Source organism: Pleurodeles waltl, chromosome 12 (assembly GCF_031143425.1).
Source record: "Pleurodeles waltl isolate 20211129_DDA chromosome 12, aPleWal1.hap1.20221129, whole genome shotgun sequence".
NCBI lineage: Eukaryota > Metazoa > Chordata > Amphibia > Caudata > Salamandridae > Pleurodeles > Pleurodeles waltl.
In genome coordinates, this window is record NC_090451.1 from 237,410,378 (window position 1) to 237,427,310 (window position 16,933).

The following is a 16,933-nucleotide window of genomic DNA, read 5'->3' on the forward strand; positions in this document are numbered from 1 at the left end:
TTGAGCAGGTCAGGAACCAACAGTACTGTAAGCTTTGCCTGTTTTTGTCTGCATAATCGCAAACATGACGAAGGTTTAGACTAACAGAGTGAAGGTGTTGATACTGATTGTCTTAACCATACCAACAGTAACTTTGCTAAGACAAGGATATTGTTCTTTGATGTGACATTTGAAAGGTTGGTATTTGGCAGCTGAGTGAACAGAGCAAGCAGTAAATCTGAATTCATGCCCTCATTGGTGATGTATCCAAGGTGACTTTTCTCTGACTCTTTTCACTATTCTCTAGAACCCAGCATAGGTGCTCATCCCTTAGACATTTCTTTCTGATATGATCTGTTGTTGGTTGTTCCTCTCCAAGTCTCATCTGATGTTCACATTTGTCTCGCAACAGTTCATACTACAGGTGTTCCTTGCTTAAGTGGCTGAGTGGAAGGCAGATACATTGGGAGAGCAGAAATGTGTCACAGATGGTGGATGAGCCACTGCAACAGTATCAGACATGATGTTTGACATGGAAGCAATTGGTTATCATCATCTGAAGCTGGAGTAGATGTGAGATCGTCAGCCAGGAGTGCTAGTAGGTTGGGAGAGACCAAACGTATTAGACTCCTCCCAATCTAGTTTCAGAACCAACCACAGCACTGACGATTGCGGCTTCAGACGACATCTGCGCCCTTCTCGACAGAGGAGAATCTGCCGCCCTCATCCTCCTCGACTTATCCACCGCCTTCGATGCAGTTTCCCACTGCACACTCATCCACTGTCTGCGCCAGATACGAATAACCAGTGACACGTTCAGATGGATGGCATCCACACAGGACGTACCCAGAAAGTCCACCTCCCCCCTTCACATCACATACCAAGCATAATATCTGCAGTGTTCCTCAGGGCTTGTCTCTCATCCCCACACTCTTCAACATCTACATAGCGCCCTTCGCCGACATCATCAGATCTCATAATAACATCATCATCATCTCCTATGCCGAAAATACCCAGCTTGTCCTGTTGGTCCCCGCCGACCCAACTTCAACCAAGAAGAATTTCCGCAGCTGCATGAAGCGTGTTGAAACATGGATGAAGTACAACTGCCTAAAGCTGAACACAGACAAGATGGAAGTTCTCATCTTCTGCAAACACTCCACCCTCTGGAACGATTCCTGACAGTTGGTGGAACTCGGACCAACTCCCACACCAAAAGACCACACCCACAACCTATGCATCATCCTAGACAGCAAACCCTCCATGAGATATAAGGTCAACTCTGTCACTTCAGCCTGCATCCACATGCTTCGCATGCTCAGAAACATTTTCATGTGGCTCCCCATCAATACAAGAGAGACAGTTGCTCACTCTCTCTTACCAGCTGGCTCGACTACGGCAACGCACTCTATGCAGGAACCGACACCTAACCCATGCAAAGGCTCCAAACAATACAGAACGCTGCAGTCAGACTGGTTCTCGAATTGCCCAAGACAGCCCACATCTCCCAGCACCTGAAAGACCTCCACTGGCTCCTGGTCCAGAAGCAATGCCACTTCAAGCTCCTCACCCATGCCTACAAAGCCCTCCATGACTAAGGACCTGCCTACCTGAACCAGCGCCTGCACTTCCGCCACCCCAGCAGGAACCCTTGCTCTGCACACCAGGCCCTTTCACAGATCTCTCGCACTAGTCACTGCCATTCCGGAGGTTGCGCCTTCTCCTTACTTGCCGCCAAGACCTGGAACGCCCTCCACCTCAGTACCACCCTTTTGCTGATAAACTTTAAAAAAAGTGCTCAAAACCTGGCTTCTGGAATGAGACCTATCTTAGCGCCTAGATGCCCTCGCGGGTGACAAGTCACACTTTACAAATACATGATAGATTGATTGGGAGACAGAGGTAGTCTTGATCTGCTTCCATACACTCTAGCTTGAGCTAGTGGCAGGATGAGCCTGACTACTGAAGGCGCAGAAGAAGTGGAGTATTCAACCAAGAAATGGATCTCAATGTCAAAGGTATCAGATCATCAAGAAACAATGCTCCAAATCTTTTGACATAATAAATATTGAGCACCCCAGCTTCGACTGGGAGCAGTAGTGATCTCAAGTTTTCCAAGTCAGTTCTTGGAGTTGTGTGTGTTCTGGTCATTTCAGTGGGATATGAGAAAGATGTTGGCACTCCTGCACTCTCAGAAGAAAGGGCACTCATAGAAAAGGTTTTGAGCATTCCCCCATCTTTCCCTGCTTGGGTCTAAAGTAAAAAGGACTCTTGCCTCTGTTCCCCTGCCGACTGCTAGACATCTTCTGATACAGAACAGTGCTTGAACGTATGTGAATCACAAATTCAAACATGTCAGGTTCCTCCTTCATGGACATTCTTTCACTACAGGAAGAACATCTGTCAGAGACAGCAGGAATAATGACTTGGAAACAGATAAAGTGAGAAATAACCCTCAGAAAAAAAATTAAGAGCTTCAACTTTTCAGTCACCAAAAATTATAAAAAGGCCGTAGTATTATAGGATCTTTGTTTAGTGAGCAGAAAAAACTTACCTGAATGACTTCCTATGTACACTATAGGACAGGACCGGTTTCCGAGTTCTTAGAGAGACCTTCTCAGTAATAAATTAACTCTTGAACAACTTAACTATGGGTGGATCATTCCTTGTTTTTTTGTTTTATAAGCAAAACGGTAGTGCAGTGTTTCCAGTCAAACACATTTCATTATGACTAATATATCTAAAAGGCAGACACTATTGCCATGTATGCATTTAGTTCTTGCCACAATTAGCTTCAATAACGCAACAAATATTTTTTAAATTGTGTCCCGCGACAAAACACATTTACAGAGAAATTCCATTTACGATTTCAGAGATAATCATATGATGGAGAACCCAGGTCTACAAGGAGTTGAGAAGGAGTTCATACAACTATTTAGATATATCACATTTGTTTGTCAATACAGTAAGGCTTGGTTAAATAGAAGAAGGTTAGATCATAGATTTTGCAGAGGATTGTGAGCAAGGTATTGCTGCTGTCACTAACAAAGAGAGAAGAAGAGGGTGGTGAAGAGAGAAAAACTATACACATAAAGACACTATTCTCTACAATAAGACTTACCAATTACTCCTATTGGGCACATTAGCAAAAAGTTGTCTGAAGGAGGGCCAAAGAGTAAGTGAATTATTGAAAGACGCAAGGTGATGGAAGAGTGTTAGTTTTCAATGCTATTAAAAATAAGCCATTTTCACTAGCAGTGAAATCAGTCACAGCCACAGCTTGCACGACAAGTTAAGGTGAGGTCTTACATGGGAAGAGAGCACTAATTACTAAAGCAATGCTGTCCAACGGAGGATCCCACTTGAAAGGAAGCCAAGATCAAGTGCACAATTATGGCCAACCCTAACTGACTTGTGGAATCCTTCCTTCTAATTTGCTGCACCTCAACCACCTAATGCAACATTGTACTTGTATTTGGTTATAAATCTTGTCTGTCTTTGGTCTGATGTATTCATATTGTTCTGACATGAGTTAGAGTGCCTGAATAAAGCTCTTACAGTCTTACATTAATCTGGCAGGATGGTAATCAGACAAATGGATACAAAAGTAGCAGAAAAATGATCATGGTAAACCTGGCTGTGGTGCAGCAGAAATGGGAAAAAAAACAAAAAACATTTCACTCAGATGATGGGCATTTCAGAAGCTGTACGCACATCAAGTAAAATGAATATAAAGACGTCAAAGCATGTAGCAGTGGGCATGGCTAGCAAAATGGCCAACAGGACTTGTCTCTAAAAAGCACCGAACCCTAAATCCTGCACAATCCTGACATTGTTAACGAAGTAAATGCCCGACAGACCCAAATCCTTCCTTTTTAAACACCACCAGGTACATTATGTGCTTGAAAAACTGTGAAACACCAGCATTTGGCAGAAGGAGACAATCGGGGACCACTATGGCTTATGCGTGGAAGTATAGCCACAACTTCAGCTGTGAGTGGAATGCTATACTTGCACGGGGGAGGGACGTCACTATGTGGTGAACTGCCTGAACCAGACAGTATGGTCCGGAGCGAAAAGTCGTACGGTGAGGCGGCCCTGTCCAGTCCATGCTGCCTGGGATAGGGCAGCACAGTGAGCGTGGGAAGCACTGAAGGGGAGTGGCTGCCTGGAGAGACAATCGGGCCGTGAACGGTTGGTGTGGCCTTGTCGCGGAGAGACTGCGGCCGAAACCACCTGCAGGATCGGCCTCCAACCTGTGCAAGAAAATGAGCTTGGCAGGGCTGCCGAGCCTGAATCGGGCACAGAGTCGGGACTGGAGAACTGGCCCTGCGACACAGAGGGAGGTGAATGCGGCTCTGGCCCATGTAACAGACTGATACAGCGTGGGCTGTGGGGTGCAGTATGCCGCTGCCAGCGGTCTTTGTGGGCGCACCATCAAGGGCTGCAGAAACTTCGCATTTTAAGACACTGCCGCATAATATAAAGGTGAAATATTCACCAGCGCCTCTCCTGCTCCCAATTAATGAAGATTTGCCCACAATGCACTACACTTGAAAAATAGGGGCCCGAAGTGCTCTTGAGCCTTAAATCCACCTCCAGGCGGCTTCCACACCCACGAGATTGGCACAGAAGGGGATACCAGTCCTAAATAGGTATACCATTTAATGCAATTATGGGGAGACTGACCGGAGGCAAATCAAGGGCGAGCTGGACTGAGTGCTTGTGGACACACTGGTGGTGGGAGTGTTGTGTCCCGACGCAGGCCCCTAACATGATGGAAGAATGGAGGAGTACCTATGCATACGTCTGTGAGCAGGATTGGCATCACACCATTAAGGATCCCTGCTCCTCAAGCGCTGCATGAGAGAAGAGCCCCTATTTATACAGAGAAGTTGCCAACAACACTCGCCTGACATCGGAATATATATATCTCTGCACAACAGGAGTGCTAGGGGTCCTGGGATTGCGCCCCGCACTGGCTGTGAGTAAAGATCAGAATCATAAGAGTAGAGAGGAACGTGCACTGCTTGTTCATCCTTGCATGACTCAGAATAGGCTGTGCATAGGAATCTGCAGGAAAGACACATTTCTTTCAAAACCCCGAAGATGTGTGGTCCTGACTGGATATGACAGGGGCCTTGTAGAGACGCCCTCTTGCAGAGGTCCAAGCCTTCCACACTGGCAGAAAACAGAAGGGAGCAAAACGGAATTGCACGACCAAAAACACACAGGAGTTGGGAGGCTCAGGCCAAGTGGTCATACACGAGGATGGCACTATGGCGGAGTGACCAGCCAATATACAAACAAGGTAAGAGTCACATGAAGACAGAAACTATGTCACAGGAGGAGAGTTGGCTTTGCTGGGGGGCTCAGATGACAAAGTACAAGATACAAGAAACTGAAACTCGGAGAGTACCTTCTGTTACTGTCTCACACTTGGATGACATTGAGGGATCACTTGCAGTGGGTCTGGTTGAAATGTACTAGTATATGAATAAACCACTCCGTGATGGAGCACTAGCTCTGGCCCACTTGATGGAAGCACCACAGTGATGGGAATGAGGGGAGAGCTCTATCATGTGACACCACCACAGACATTGCCCGTGGGATTGAGGACTGCATGTTTATTTCCTAGGTACTAACCAGGGGACACATGCATCCACAGTACTGACAATAGTGCTAAAGCTCACTCACTGGTGCAAGTGGGATTTAGGAATGTGACTTATTTTATGCTGATGGTTTGGGGCGGGGTTCTATTATTAGGCTTAACGAAAGTAGACCAGAGCTGGCTTGTTAAAGGGTTATTATGATACTTGTTCTGGTGCATCTAGCAGGGTGGACAAGTATGCAGTTAGTGTTTGCTATTTCACGTCCTTGGTGGGGGGGGGGGGGGAGAAGGAAGTTCTGTTAAGTTGGTTAAATGGTTGAAGGGTTGCATTCACTGCCCGACTGACATGCAGAGGCTTAAGGAAGAGAAGTGATTATGGGGAACTACCTATAACAAACATAATTAAGTTTAAAGTCCTGCCATGGAATGTGTATGGCTTGGGCACATCACAAAAAGATATAGAGTATTATCCCTGCTTAAACAGCATGGAGGGAGTGTTGAGTGCATTCAGGAAATGCATCTTACAGAAGACAAGGATGGAAAAGTTGCAAAAATGGAGAGGTCAGGTGTATTTTGCTAATTATTCCTCATATTTTCTTGGGGGGTCATGATATGGTTTACCCCGGGTGTTCAGTTTGGAATGCCGTATATGAAGGCAGATGTAGAGGGAAGATACGTAGTACTGCAGGCAAGACTAGATGGCACAGTTGTGACGTTTGTAAATTCATATGGCCCGAACATAGATAATGACTCCTTCTATGACGAGATCAGAAAGAGGTGGGATATCCACAGCAGCCGATACTGGCATGTTTTGGATGGGTGATTTTAACTGCATAGATGATGGCGAGTTAGATCGCCATACCGCACGCCAGAATACCAAACCATAAATGACAGCACAGTTGCGTGGAGCTATGACACATTTGGGACTGTGTGACATAAGGAGAGAGACACACCCAACTAAGTGAGAACACATCTGTTTCACTCCAACACATTATACATTTAGTAGGCTAGATCAGTGGTTCCCAACCTTTTGACTTCTGTGGACCCCCGTTTTATAATTACTGGAACCCGGGGACCCCCACTGAATCATTACTGGAAACTGGGGACCCCGGACTAAACATTGTTGATGATTTGAAGCTCAAAGCAATACACAAAAATACAGAACTAAGGATTCATCAAACACATACACAAATTATAACACATTTTATTTAATTTGCAAACAAATAAAAATAAAACAAATAGAAAATGTAATTATAATAGGAAGTTTGGACCTTTTCAAAACTCAACTGAAGCCGTAGATCGTCCACACTATATTCTGTTTGAGGCACTTGCACTGCTCCCACAAATCTATCTGAGGATCCCAATTCAATTTTTAGCCTCCAATTTCAAATTCCTTGACATTTACAGTATGTTGTAAAATTTTAAATTGTACATTTAGCAACTTCATTTATATACACTTTATTAATCTGTTAATATGTTTTAATTTTCTAAGCAGTTGTGGACCCCCCCGAGAAACCTTAGCAGACCCCTAGGGGTGCCCGTCCACAGGTTGGGAAACACTGGGCTAGTTTGTATCCTAATGACTGAACATGGGGACCCCAGGGTTACGGAGGACACTCACTTATCACAGTTCTTATTGAACCATGCTTCAGTCATGTGTACACACTAATGGGATCGTAGTCAATGATCACCATATACATGGTGTTTCCTAATGGAGATATTGCAGGACAGTGTAGGGAGGTAAATGCTTGCAGAGGCTTTGAACAAATACTTTGAGACTAACAGGATGTCCAAACAGAGCAGCGCCACAGATTGGGAGGCGATTAAGCCTTTTTTGAGAGGCCAATGTGTGGACTGATGTATACACTCACAACTTGATATAATGAAAACACTCAGGGAACATCTTGAGTTGGTGTATACCAGATGGGGAACGGATTTTGGCTTGCCTGGCAGGCTTACCGCTTCCACAGGTGGAGGAATAGGCAGCAATGATTTTACACTATGGGAGGTGAGACAGGCTTTGGTGTGCCTCCCTGGAAGCAAATCTCTGGGTAGCGATGGTTTTCCATCAGAATTTTATCAGGCTTAAACATCAGAACTAGAACAAAACCTTCTAGAGGTATACCTTGAAGCAAAGGAGGGAGGAATACTGTGTCCCACTATGAGAGAGGGATGTATCATCATAGTACCAAAAGCCGGGATCTGAGCAGTCGGAACCTTCTTCCTATTGTCCACTCCCAATGATAAATATGGACACCAAAGTACTATGCAAAGTTCTTGCCCTCTGTCTAAGGCCAGTGATCACCCACCTGCTAAACTCGGATCAGTGTGGGTTCCTACCGGGATGAAACACGATTATGAATTTAAGGAGACTGATGCAAGTAATGCATGAGGTGGAGGGGAGGAACTAGTGGTAATGTCAGTTGAAACAGCCAAGGCCTTTGACACTGTGGATTGACAATACTTAATGACAGTGCTACAAGCGATGGGATTCGGACAACAGTTTAGGGCATAGACAAGGTTGTTATACACCAAACCGATGGCTAGAGTCCACCCTGGTCGAATATGTTCGACCTCATGGTTAGTGGGTAGGGGGACGTGACAGGGTTGTCCCCTGTCCCCCTGCTATTTGTGATAGCATTAGAACCCCTGGTGATACAAATCAGAAAATAAATGGCAGAGTAGGATTAACGGGTCAGAGACATGACACATTTAGTGTCACTCTATGCTGTCCATACATTATACTATCTTAAAGCCCCAAGGGACTCACTGCCCCTACTATTGCGATGCCTTGACACCTTTGGAGACCTAACTGGGTTGAGGGTTAACCCACGTTAATCTTTGTTATTTCCACTGGGTGGGGGTGGGGGATTTTGGGAAAGGAAATTACTGCATTACCACCATTGTCATTAAGATGTGAGACTAAACAATTTGGGTACTTGGGAATAGTGATTGCCCCTACTCAGTGAAAATAGGAACAATACAATATAGATAGAATAACAGAGGGTCCTCAGCATCAGTGCAATTCTGGACTTCCCTTTCACTATCCGTGATGGGGTACGTTGCAGTGGCACAAATGGTCTTCCTGCACGATGCCTGTATACCCTACAAAATGCCTTTGACACACTGCGACGGGCAACCTTCAGACATCTGCACTCAGAACGCTTATCTGGGTGGGCAGAAGAAGCAGCAGAGCCAGAGAGTACCTGCACTAACCCACGACGGAGGGCGGCCTTGCTGTTCTGAAATTATATTATCTTGCATCTCAGCTGCAGCACGCGGCCCACAGGCCTGTGGAAGGGGCAGTGGAAGGGGGAGAATTAGAGGGAAAGCCCTGTTGGCAGATGCAATGTGATACACAACACTCCTACACCTACTACATTCTGGTGGACGGGATTCAAACAGGGTCCCATATATTATCAAACATACAGTATCAGTATGGGAACGGCCAGTGCAGGTACTGTTGGTGAAGGCACCATGTAAGGAAATGCCTCCTTGGCATGGTTGCCCCCTGACTTTTTGCCTTTGCTGATGCTATGTTTACAATTGAAAGTGTGCTGAGGCCTGCTAACCAGGCCCCAGCACCAGTGTTCTTTCCCTAACCTGTACTTTTGTATCCACAATTGGCAGACCCTGGCATCCAGATAAGTCCCTTGTAACTGGTACTTCTAGTACCAAGGGCCCTGATGCCAAGGAAGGTATCTAAGGGCTGCAGCATGTCTTATGCCACCCTGGAGACCTCTCACTCAGCACAGACACACTGCTTGCCAGCTTGTGTGTGCTAGTGAGAACAAAACGAGTAAGTCGACATGGCACTCCCCTCAGGGTGCCATGCCAGCCTCTCACTGCCTATGCAAGTATAGGTCAGTCACCCCTCTAGCAGGCCTTACAGCCCTAAGGCAGGGTGCACTATACCATAGGTGAGGGTACCAGTGCATGAGCATGGTACCCCTACAGTGTCTAAACAAAACCTTAGACATTGTAAGTGCAGGGTAGCCATAAGAGTATATGGTCTGGGAGTTTGTCAAAACACGAACTCCACAGCACCATAATGGCTACACTGAAAACTGGGAAGTTTGGTATCAAACTTCTCAGCACAATAAATGCACACTGATGCCAGTGTACATTTTATTGCAAAATACACCCCAGAGGGCACCTTAGAGGTGCCCCCTGAAACTTAACCGACTGTCTGTGTAGGCTGACTAGTTCCAGCAGCCTGCCACACTAGAGACATGTTGCTGGCCCCATGTGGAGAGTGCCTTTGTCACTCTGAGGCCAGTAACAAAGCCTGCACTGGGTGGAGATGCGAACACCTCCCCCAGGCAGGAGCTGTAACACCTGGCGGTGAGCCTCAAAGGCTCACCCCTTTGTCACAGCACCGCAGGACACTCCAGCTAGTGGAGTTGCCCGCCCCCTCCGGCCCCGGCCCCCACTTTTGGCGGCAAGGCCGGAGAAAATAATGAGAACAACAAGGAGGAGTCACTGGCCAGTCAGGACAGCCCCTAAGGTGTCCTGAGCTGAGGTGACTCTAACTTTTAGAAATCCTCCATCTTGCAGATGGAGGATTCCCCCAATAGGGTTAGGATTGTGACCCCCTCCCCTTGGGAGGAGGCACAAAGAGGGTGTACCCACCCTCAGGGCTAGTAGCCATTGGCTACTAACCCCCCAGACCTAAACACGCCCTTAAATTTAGTATTTAAGGGCTACCCTGAACCCTAGAAAAATCAGATTCGTGCAACAACAAGAAGAAGGACTGCCTAGCTGAAAACCCATGCAGAGGAAGACCAGAAGACAACAACTGCCTTGGCTCCAGAAACTCACCGGCCTGTCTCCTGCCTTCCAAAGAACTCTGCTCCAGCGACGCCTTCCAAAGGGACCAGCGACCTCTGAATCCTCTGAGGACTGCCCTGCTTCGACGACGACAAGAAACTCCGAGGACAGCGGACCTGCTCCAAAAAGACTGCAACTTTATCCAAAGGAGCAGCTTTAAAGAACCCTGCAATCTCCCCGCAAGAAGCGTGAGACTTGCAACACTGCACCCGGCGACCCCGACTCGGCTGGTGGAGAACCAACACCTCAGGGAGGACCCCCGGACTACTCTACGACTGAGTACCAAAACCTGTCCCCCCTGAGCCCCCACAGCGCCGCCTGCAGAGGGAATCCCGAGGCTTCCCCTGACCGCGACTCTCTGAAACCTAAGTCCCGACGCCTGGAAAAGACCCTGCACCCGCAGCCCCCAGGACCTGAAGGACCGGACTTTCACTGCAGAAGTGACCCCCAGGAGTCCCTCTCCCTTGCCCAAGTGGAGGTTTCCCCGAGGAAGCCCCCCCTTGCCTGCCTGCAGCGCTGAAGAGATCCCTTGATCTCTCATTGACTTCCATTGCGAACCCGACGCTTGTTCTAACACTGCACCCGGCCACCCCCGCGCCGCTGAGGGTGAAATTTCTGTGTGGGCTTGTGTCCCCCCCGGTGCCCTACAAAACCCCCCTGGTCTGCCCTCCGAAGACACGGGTACTTACCTGCTGGCAGACTGGAACCGGGGCACCCCCTTCTCTCCATTGAAGCCTATGCGTTTTGGGCACCTCTTTGAACTCTGCACCTGACCGGCCCTGAGCTGCTGGTGTGGTAACTTTGGGGTTGCTCTGAACCCCCAACGGTGGGCTACCTTGGACCAAGAACTGAACCCTGTAAGTGTCTTACTTACCTGGTAAAACTAACAAAAACTTACCTCCCCCAGGAACTGTGAAAATTGTACTAAGTGTCCACTTTTAAAATAGCTATTTGTGAATAACTTGAAAAGTATACATGCAATTGAAATGATTCAAGTTCAGTTCAGTTCCTAATGTACTTACCTGCAATACCTTTCAAACAAGATATTACATGTTAAATTTGAACCTGTGGTTCTTAAAATAAACTAAGAAAATATATTTTTCTATAACAAAACCTATTGGCTGGATTTGTCTGAGTGTGTGTACCTCATTTATTGTCTATGTGTATGTACAACAAATGCTTAACACTACTCCTTGGATAAGCCTACTGCTCGACCACACTACCACAAAATAGAGCATTAGTATTATCTCTTTTTACCACTATTTTACCTCTAAGGGGAACCCTTGGACTCTGTGCATGCTATTCCTTACTTTGAAATAGCACATACAGAGCCAACTTCCTACACACCATTTGCCCACATATTTAACTTTTGGGACCTACAATCCTTTCAGCATCTGGCTGATATTGTAAATGTTGCAATATGGAGGGAGGGGATTTGGGTGGAAAAGGCCGCCTGCCAAACTCTTGCAGTCAGGAGACTGCTAATGCAGTCTCCTTCCCGCTGGCCCTATTATGAGTTTCACGCTGGGCCAGCTGGAAACGCACAACATTGATGCCAGCTCGTAATAGGCCGGCGGCAATGCTGTTGTGAGTCGAGTGCACCGGCACCCATCACGCAAATCACTGTCGGCAAAGCAGACAGTGATTTGCGCAATGGGGCTAATCAGGTGGGCCCATGTCAAGTGCATGGGCAGTGCAGGGGTCCCCCTGGTGCCCCTTGGCACCCTGTCTTCGCCAGCATTTACATTGCTGTGAAACTGCCATGTAAACGCTGGCGGAGAGAGGGGTTGTAATCCCCAGGATAGCACGGCTTGCAGCGTTGCCCTGGCAGATTGGGACCGCTGGCATCGCCAGGCCGTCTGGCGGCCGAAACATGTCAGTGCTGGTGGTCGGACTGTGGCGCTTTCGCCGCGGTTGTAATATTGCGGTCAGACCGCCACTTTGGCAGCGATCTGACCAGGACCCTGGTGGTCTGGCGACCGCCAAGATCATAATGAGGCCCTGAGTGACTTATACTCAGATGAGATGTTTATCACCTTTGAGACGGGACAGGAAACATTCACATTGGGAGAGCATAATTTCCTAACATATTGTATTACTGCAAACACAGCCAAGAATTACAGCCTAAATACCCAACTACCCGTCCACCTACACTTCTGTTTAAGGCCATATTGAAACTGGGGAGGGGGGACAAGACACCTGTTCTCCCTATTATACACAGCTATGCTAGTTGATAAACCTAAAACAGTTTCTGGCCAGAGCTGCCTGGGAAGAACTGGGGACACCAAAAGAGGATACACACTGGCAGAGGGTGTGCTCCCTGATTGGCACGGTATCCAGTAATGCACAATTTAAACTTGTGTACTTTAACTATTTACATCCCATAAATATTATCCCATCCCTTCTGCACTGAATAAACTTTGACAGAAATGGCTATTGTCACAGTTGAAAGGGAGGAAAACGCTACCTTTTTGCATTTAGCATGGCATTGCCCACTGGTAGCAACATTCTAGACCACAGGGCTACTGAACTTGTCTAAACACTGTGATATAACTATTCCACAAGAACCACTAGTATGCTTACTGGGAGACATTAAGCCACGTAAGGTTAGGATGATGATGCAAAAATTCAGTCAATTAGTACTATTACTAGCTAAACGAAGGGTGGCCATTACATGGTTAGGTCCACTGGGCCCACGTATGGAAGGAAAACATGTGTTGCAGAATGGATGATGGCAGAGGAAATTCATCTGAGAAAATGTAAACAAGATGACAAGGCAGCAGAAAACCTCCAAATATGGGAGACATTAATGATGAATTCTGAAGGGAGGGAAAGGGAGACACTGGAGAGCACAATAGACAAAGAGGGGTCAATGCAAAGATGGTAAGACCAGAGCCAGCTCATGTGGAGAAGAGAACATAAGGAAATTACAAGCAAGATTCACAGAAGGTAGACTATCGCTTCATAAATTGGGATGTTATGTCTAGTATGATCATGATGACCTCATATGTAAATTGTACAGCGATGGCAGGGATTGTTCTGTTCTTTCCTTTCTTTCTATTTAAGGCATTACTGCAATGTTTCATATTTGTCTTGGATTTAAAGAAGACAGACAATAAATACAAATAATCTCTAAAAAAACAAAAAAACAAAATGAGTATGAGTGAGTAAAATCAAAATGGAAAGGAATACAGTCTGACTTGTTTATCACTAATGGGAGAGTAATGCTGCTGCTGTGGCAGACAGGACAACAAAGTGACTGGGGTAAGCAAGACTAGACTACGGGCCCCGTCCCCTCCTACTTTGTACCACAAGACCAACGCAGGTCCCAGTTGAGATCCTGGCTTGCATTTATTAGAAAAGAACAAGCACTACACTGTTAAGCCTCAGCAGGATCCTAGACCCACCCATTCACTTTCACTTACCATAACAACAGAGTCCGCTTCATAGGGCACATTGTAGTTTTTTGCTATTTCAATCAGGTACCTCTCCACCAGGATTTTTGGAGGTGCCTCCACGCTCAACTTAAGCATTAACTAAAAAAAAAAAAAAAAAAAAAAAGAGGGAAAAGAACAAATATTTCAGTTAAGCATTCTGAAGAAGGCATAATCCAGGTATGAAGGACATTTTTTTCAGCAAATTGTATAGCTGCATTTAGGCCCAAGCATCATCTGCTGGAGAAATTATACATAAACCAAATGCTTAAAGACAATAAGGAAACAGAATGCAGAAAGGGCAGAAGAACTACTATGGCTCCTATGTGTAGCGAAGAGGTATTCAAGCAACTGAGAATTATGAACGAAGAGTGGGAGAAAATAGCCATGAAATGGACCAGAGCACTCTGCAGGGACTTGGTGCAAGTTTTGGCTACAGCATTGTGCAATGGCAGGTAACAAGAGCAATAGATGTTGCAGGGCCAAATTTAGAGTTTGACTGACACAGTAAAAGAACCCTGGGTGGCAGAGAACTTTTTATTCACCACCCTCCATTTACTCCGCTCACAAAATTTAGAGTTCACTGCCAGACTAGCGGTGACCTCTATGGGTTTGTATGAATTGCCATCACAGCTGTTCATACAATGCCATTTTAAAGTTTGGTGTATGCTGCTTACACCAAACCTTGAAAAGTTTTTACTTTTCCCAAAACAAACTCTCAAACCAAGTGTAAGGAAATGGCTCCCTGTTGCAGTTACCCCCCACTTTTTGCCTGATACTGATGCTTGACTGAGAAGTGTGCTGGGACCCTGCTAACCAGGCCCCAGCACCAGTGTTCTTTCACCTAAAATGTACCATTGTTTCCACAACTGGCACACCCCGGCACACAGATAAGTCCCTTGTAAAAGGTACCAGTGGTACCAAGGGTCCTGTGACCAGGGAAGGTCCCTAAGGGCTGCAGCATATGTTGTGCCTAAGGGACCCCTCACCTAACACATGCACACTGCCCTTGCAGATTGTGTGTGTTGGTGGGGAGAAAAGGGCAAAGTCGACATGGCATCCCCCTCAGGATGCCATGCACACAAAATACTGCCTGTGGCATAGGTAAGTCACCCCTCTAGTAGGCCTTACAGCCCTAAGGCAGGGTGCACTATACCACAGGTGAGGGCATAGCTGCATGAGCAATATGCCCTTACAGTGTCTAAGTCTATTCTTAGACATTGTAAGTACAGTTGTGGCCATATTAAGTATATGGTCTGGGAGTTTGTCAAAAACGAACTCCATAGCTCCATAATGGCTACACTGAATACTGGGAAGTTTGGTATTAAACTTCTCAGAATAATAAACCCACACTGATTCCAGTGTTGGATGTATTGAAAAAATGCACACAGAGGGCATCTTAGAGATGCCCCCTGTATTTTACCCGATTGTTCAGTGCAGGACTGATTGGTCTGTGCCAGCCTGCTGCTGAGAGACGAGTTTCTGACCTCATGTGGTGAGGGCCTTTGTGCTCTCTGAGGACAGAAACAAAAGCCTGCTCTGGGTGGAGGTGCTTCACACCTCCCCCTGAAGGAACTCTAACACCTAGCAGTGAGCCTCAAATGCTCAGGCTTCGTGTTACAATGCCCCAGGGCACTCCAGCTAGTGGAAATGCCCCCTCCCTGGACACAGCCCCCACTTTTGGCGGCAAGTCCAGGGGAGATAATGAGAAAAACAAGGAGGATTCACCCACCAGTCAGGGCAGCCCCTAAGGTGTCCTGAGCTGAGGTGACTTCTGCCTTTAGAAATACTCCATCTTGATTTTGGAGGATTCCCCCAATAGGATTAGGGATGTGCCCCCTCTCCCCACAGGGAGGAGGCACAAAGAGGGTGTAGCCACCCTCAAGGACAGTAGCCACTGGGTACTGCCCTCCCAGACTTAAACACACCCCTAAATTCAGTATTTAGGGGCACACTAGAACCTAGGAAACTAGATTCCTGCAACCTGAAGACGAAGAAGGACTGCTGACCTGAAGCCCTGCAGAGAAGACGGAGACACCAACAGCTTTGGCCCCTGCCCTACTGACCTGTCTCCCCACTTCAAGAAAATCTGCAACAGCGGCGCGTCCACCAGGGTCCAGCGACCTCTGAAGCCTCAGAGGACTACCCTGCATCTTAAAGGACCATGAACTCCCGAGGACAGCGGCCCTGTTCCAAAGAAACTGCAACTTTGCAACAAAGAAGCAACTTTTAAAGACCACACGTTTCCCGGCGGAAGCGTGAGACTTTCCACTCTGCACCCGACACCCCCGGCTCTACCTGCGGAGAACAAACACTACAGGGAGGACTCCCCGGCAACTGCGACCCCGTGAGTAGCCAGAGTTGACCCCCCTGAACCCCCAGAGCGACGCCTGCAGAGGGAATCCAGAGCCCCCCCCCGACCGCGACTGCCTGCTTTAAAGAACCCATCGCCTGATAAACACACTGCACCCGCAGCCCCCAGGACCTGAAGGATCCAACCTCCAGTGCAGGATCGACCCCCAGGCGGCCCTCTTCCTAGCCCAGGGGGTGGCTACCCCGAGGAGCACCCCCCCTTGTCTGCCTGCATCGCTGAAGTGACCCCTGGGTCCCCCATTGAAACCTATTGCGAACCCGACGCCTGTTTGCACTCTGCACCCGCCCGCTGTGCAGCTGAGGGTGTACTTTCTGTGCCTGCTTGTGTCCCCCACGGTGCCCTACAAATCCCCCTGGTCTGCCCTCCGAAGTCGCTGGTACTTACCTGCTGGCAGACTGGAACCGGGGCACCCCTATTTTCATTGAAGCCTATGTGTTTTGGGCACCACTTTGACCTCTGCACCTGACCGGCCCTGAGATGCTGGTGTGGTAACTTTGGGATTGCCCTGAACCCCCAACGGTGGGCTACCTTGGACCCAACTTTGAACCCTGTAAGTGCTTTACTTACCTGTGAAACTAACAAATACTTACCACCCCCAGGAACTGTTGAATTTTGTACTAAGTGTCCAATTTTAAAATAGCTTATTGCCATTTTTGCCAAAACTGTACATGCTATTGCGATGATTCAAAGTTCCTAAGATACCTG

The 16,933-nt window shown here is 47.3% G+C and overlaps 1 protein-coding gene across 1 annotated transcript in view; it reads right to left on the minus strand.

The window, feature by feature from the left end:
• The window catches only part of IST1 (IST1 factor associated with ESCRT-III), a 138,359-nt gene that overhangs the window by 67,043 nt on the left and 54,383 nt on the right, over positions 1–16,933 (minus strand). The window contains exon 6 of the mRNA XM_069216798.1: positions 13,846–13,956. Within this exon, the coding sequence (XP_069072899.1) occupies positions 13,846–13,956 (111 nt within the window). The remainder of the gene's footprint in view (positions 1–13,845; positions 13,957–16,933) is intronic.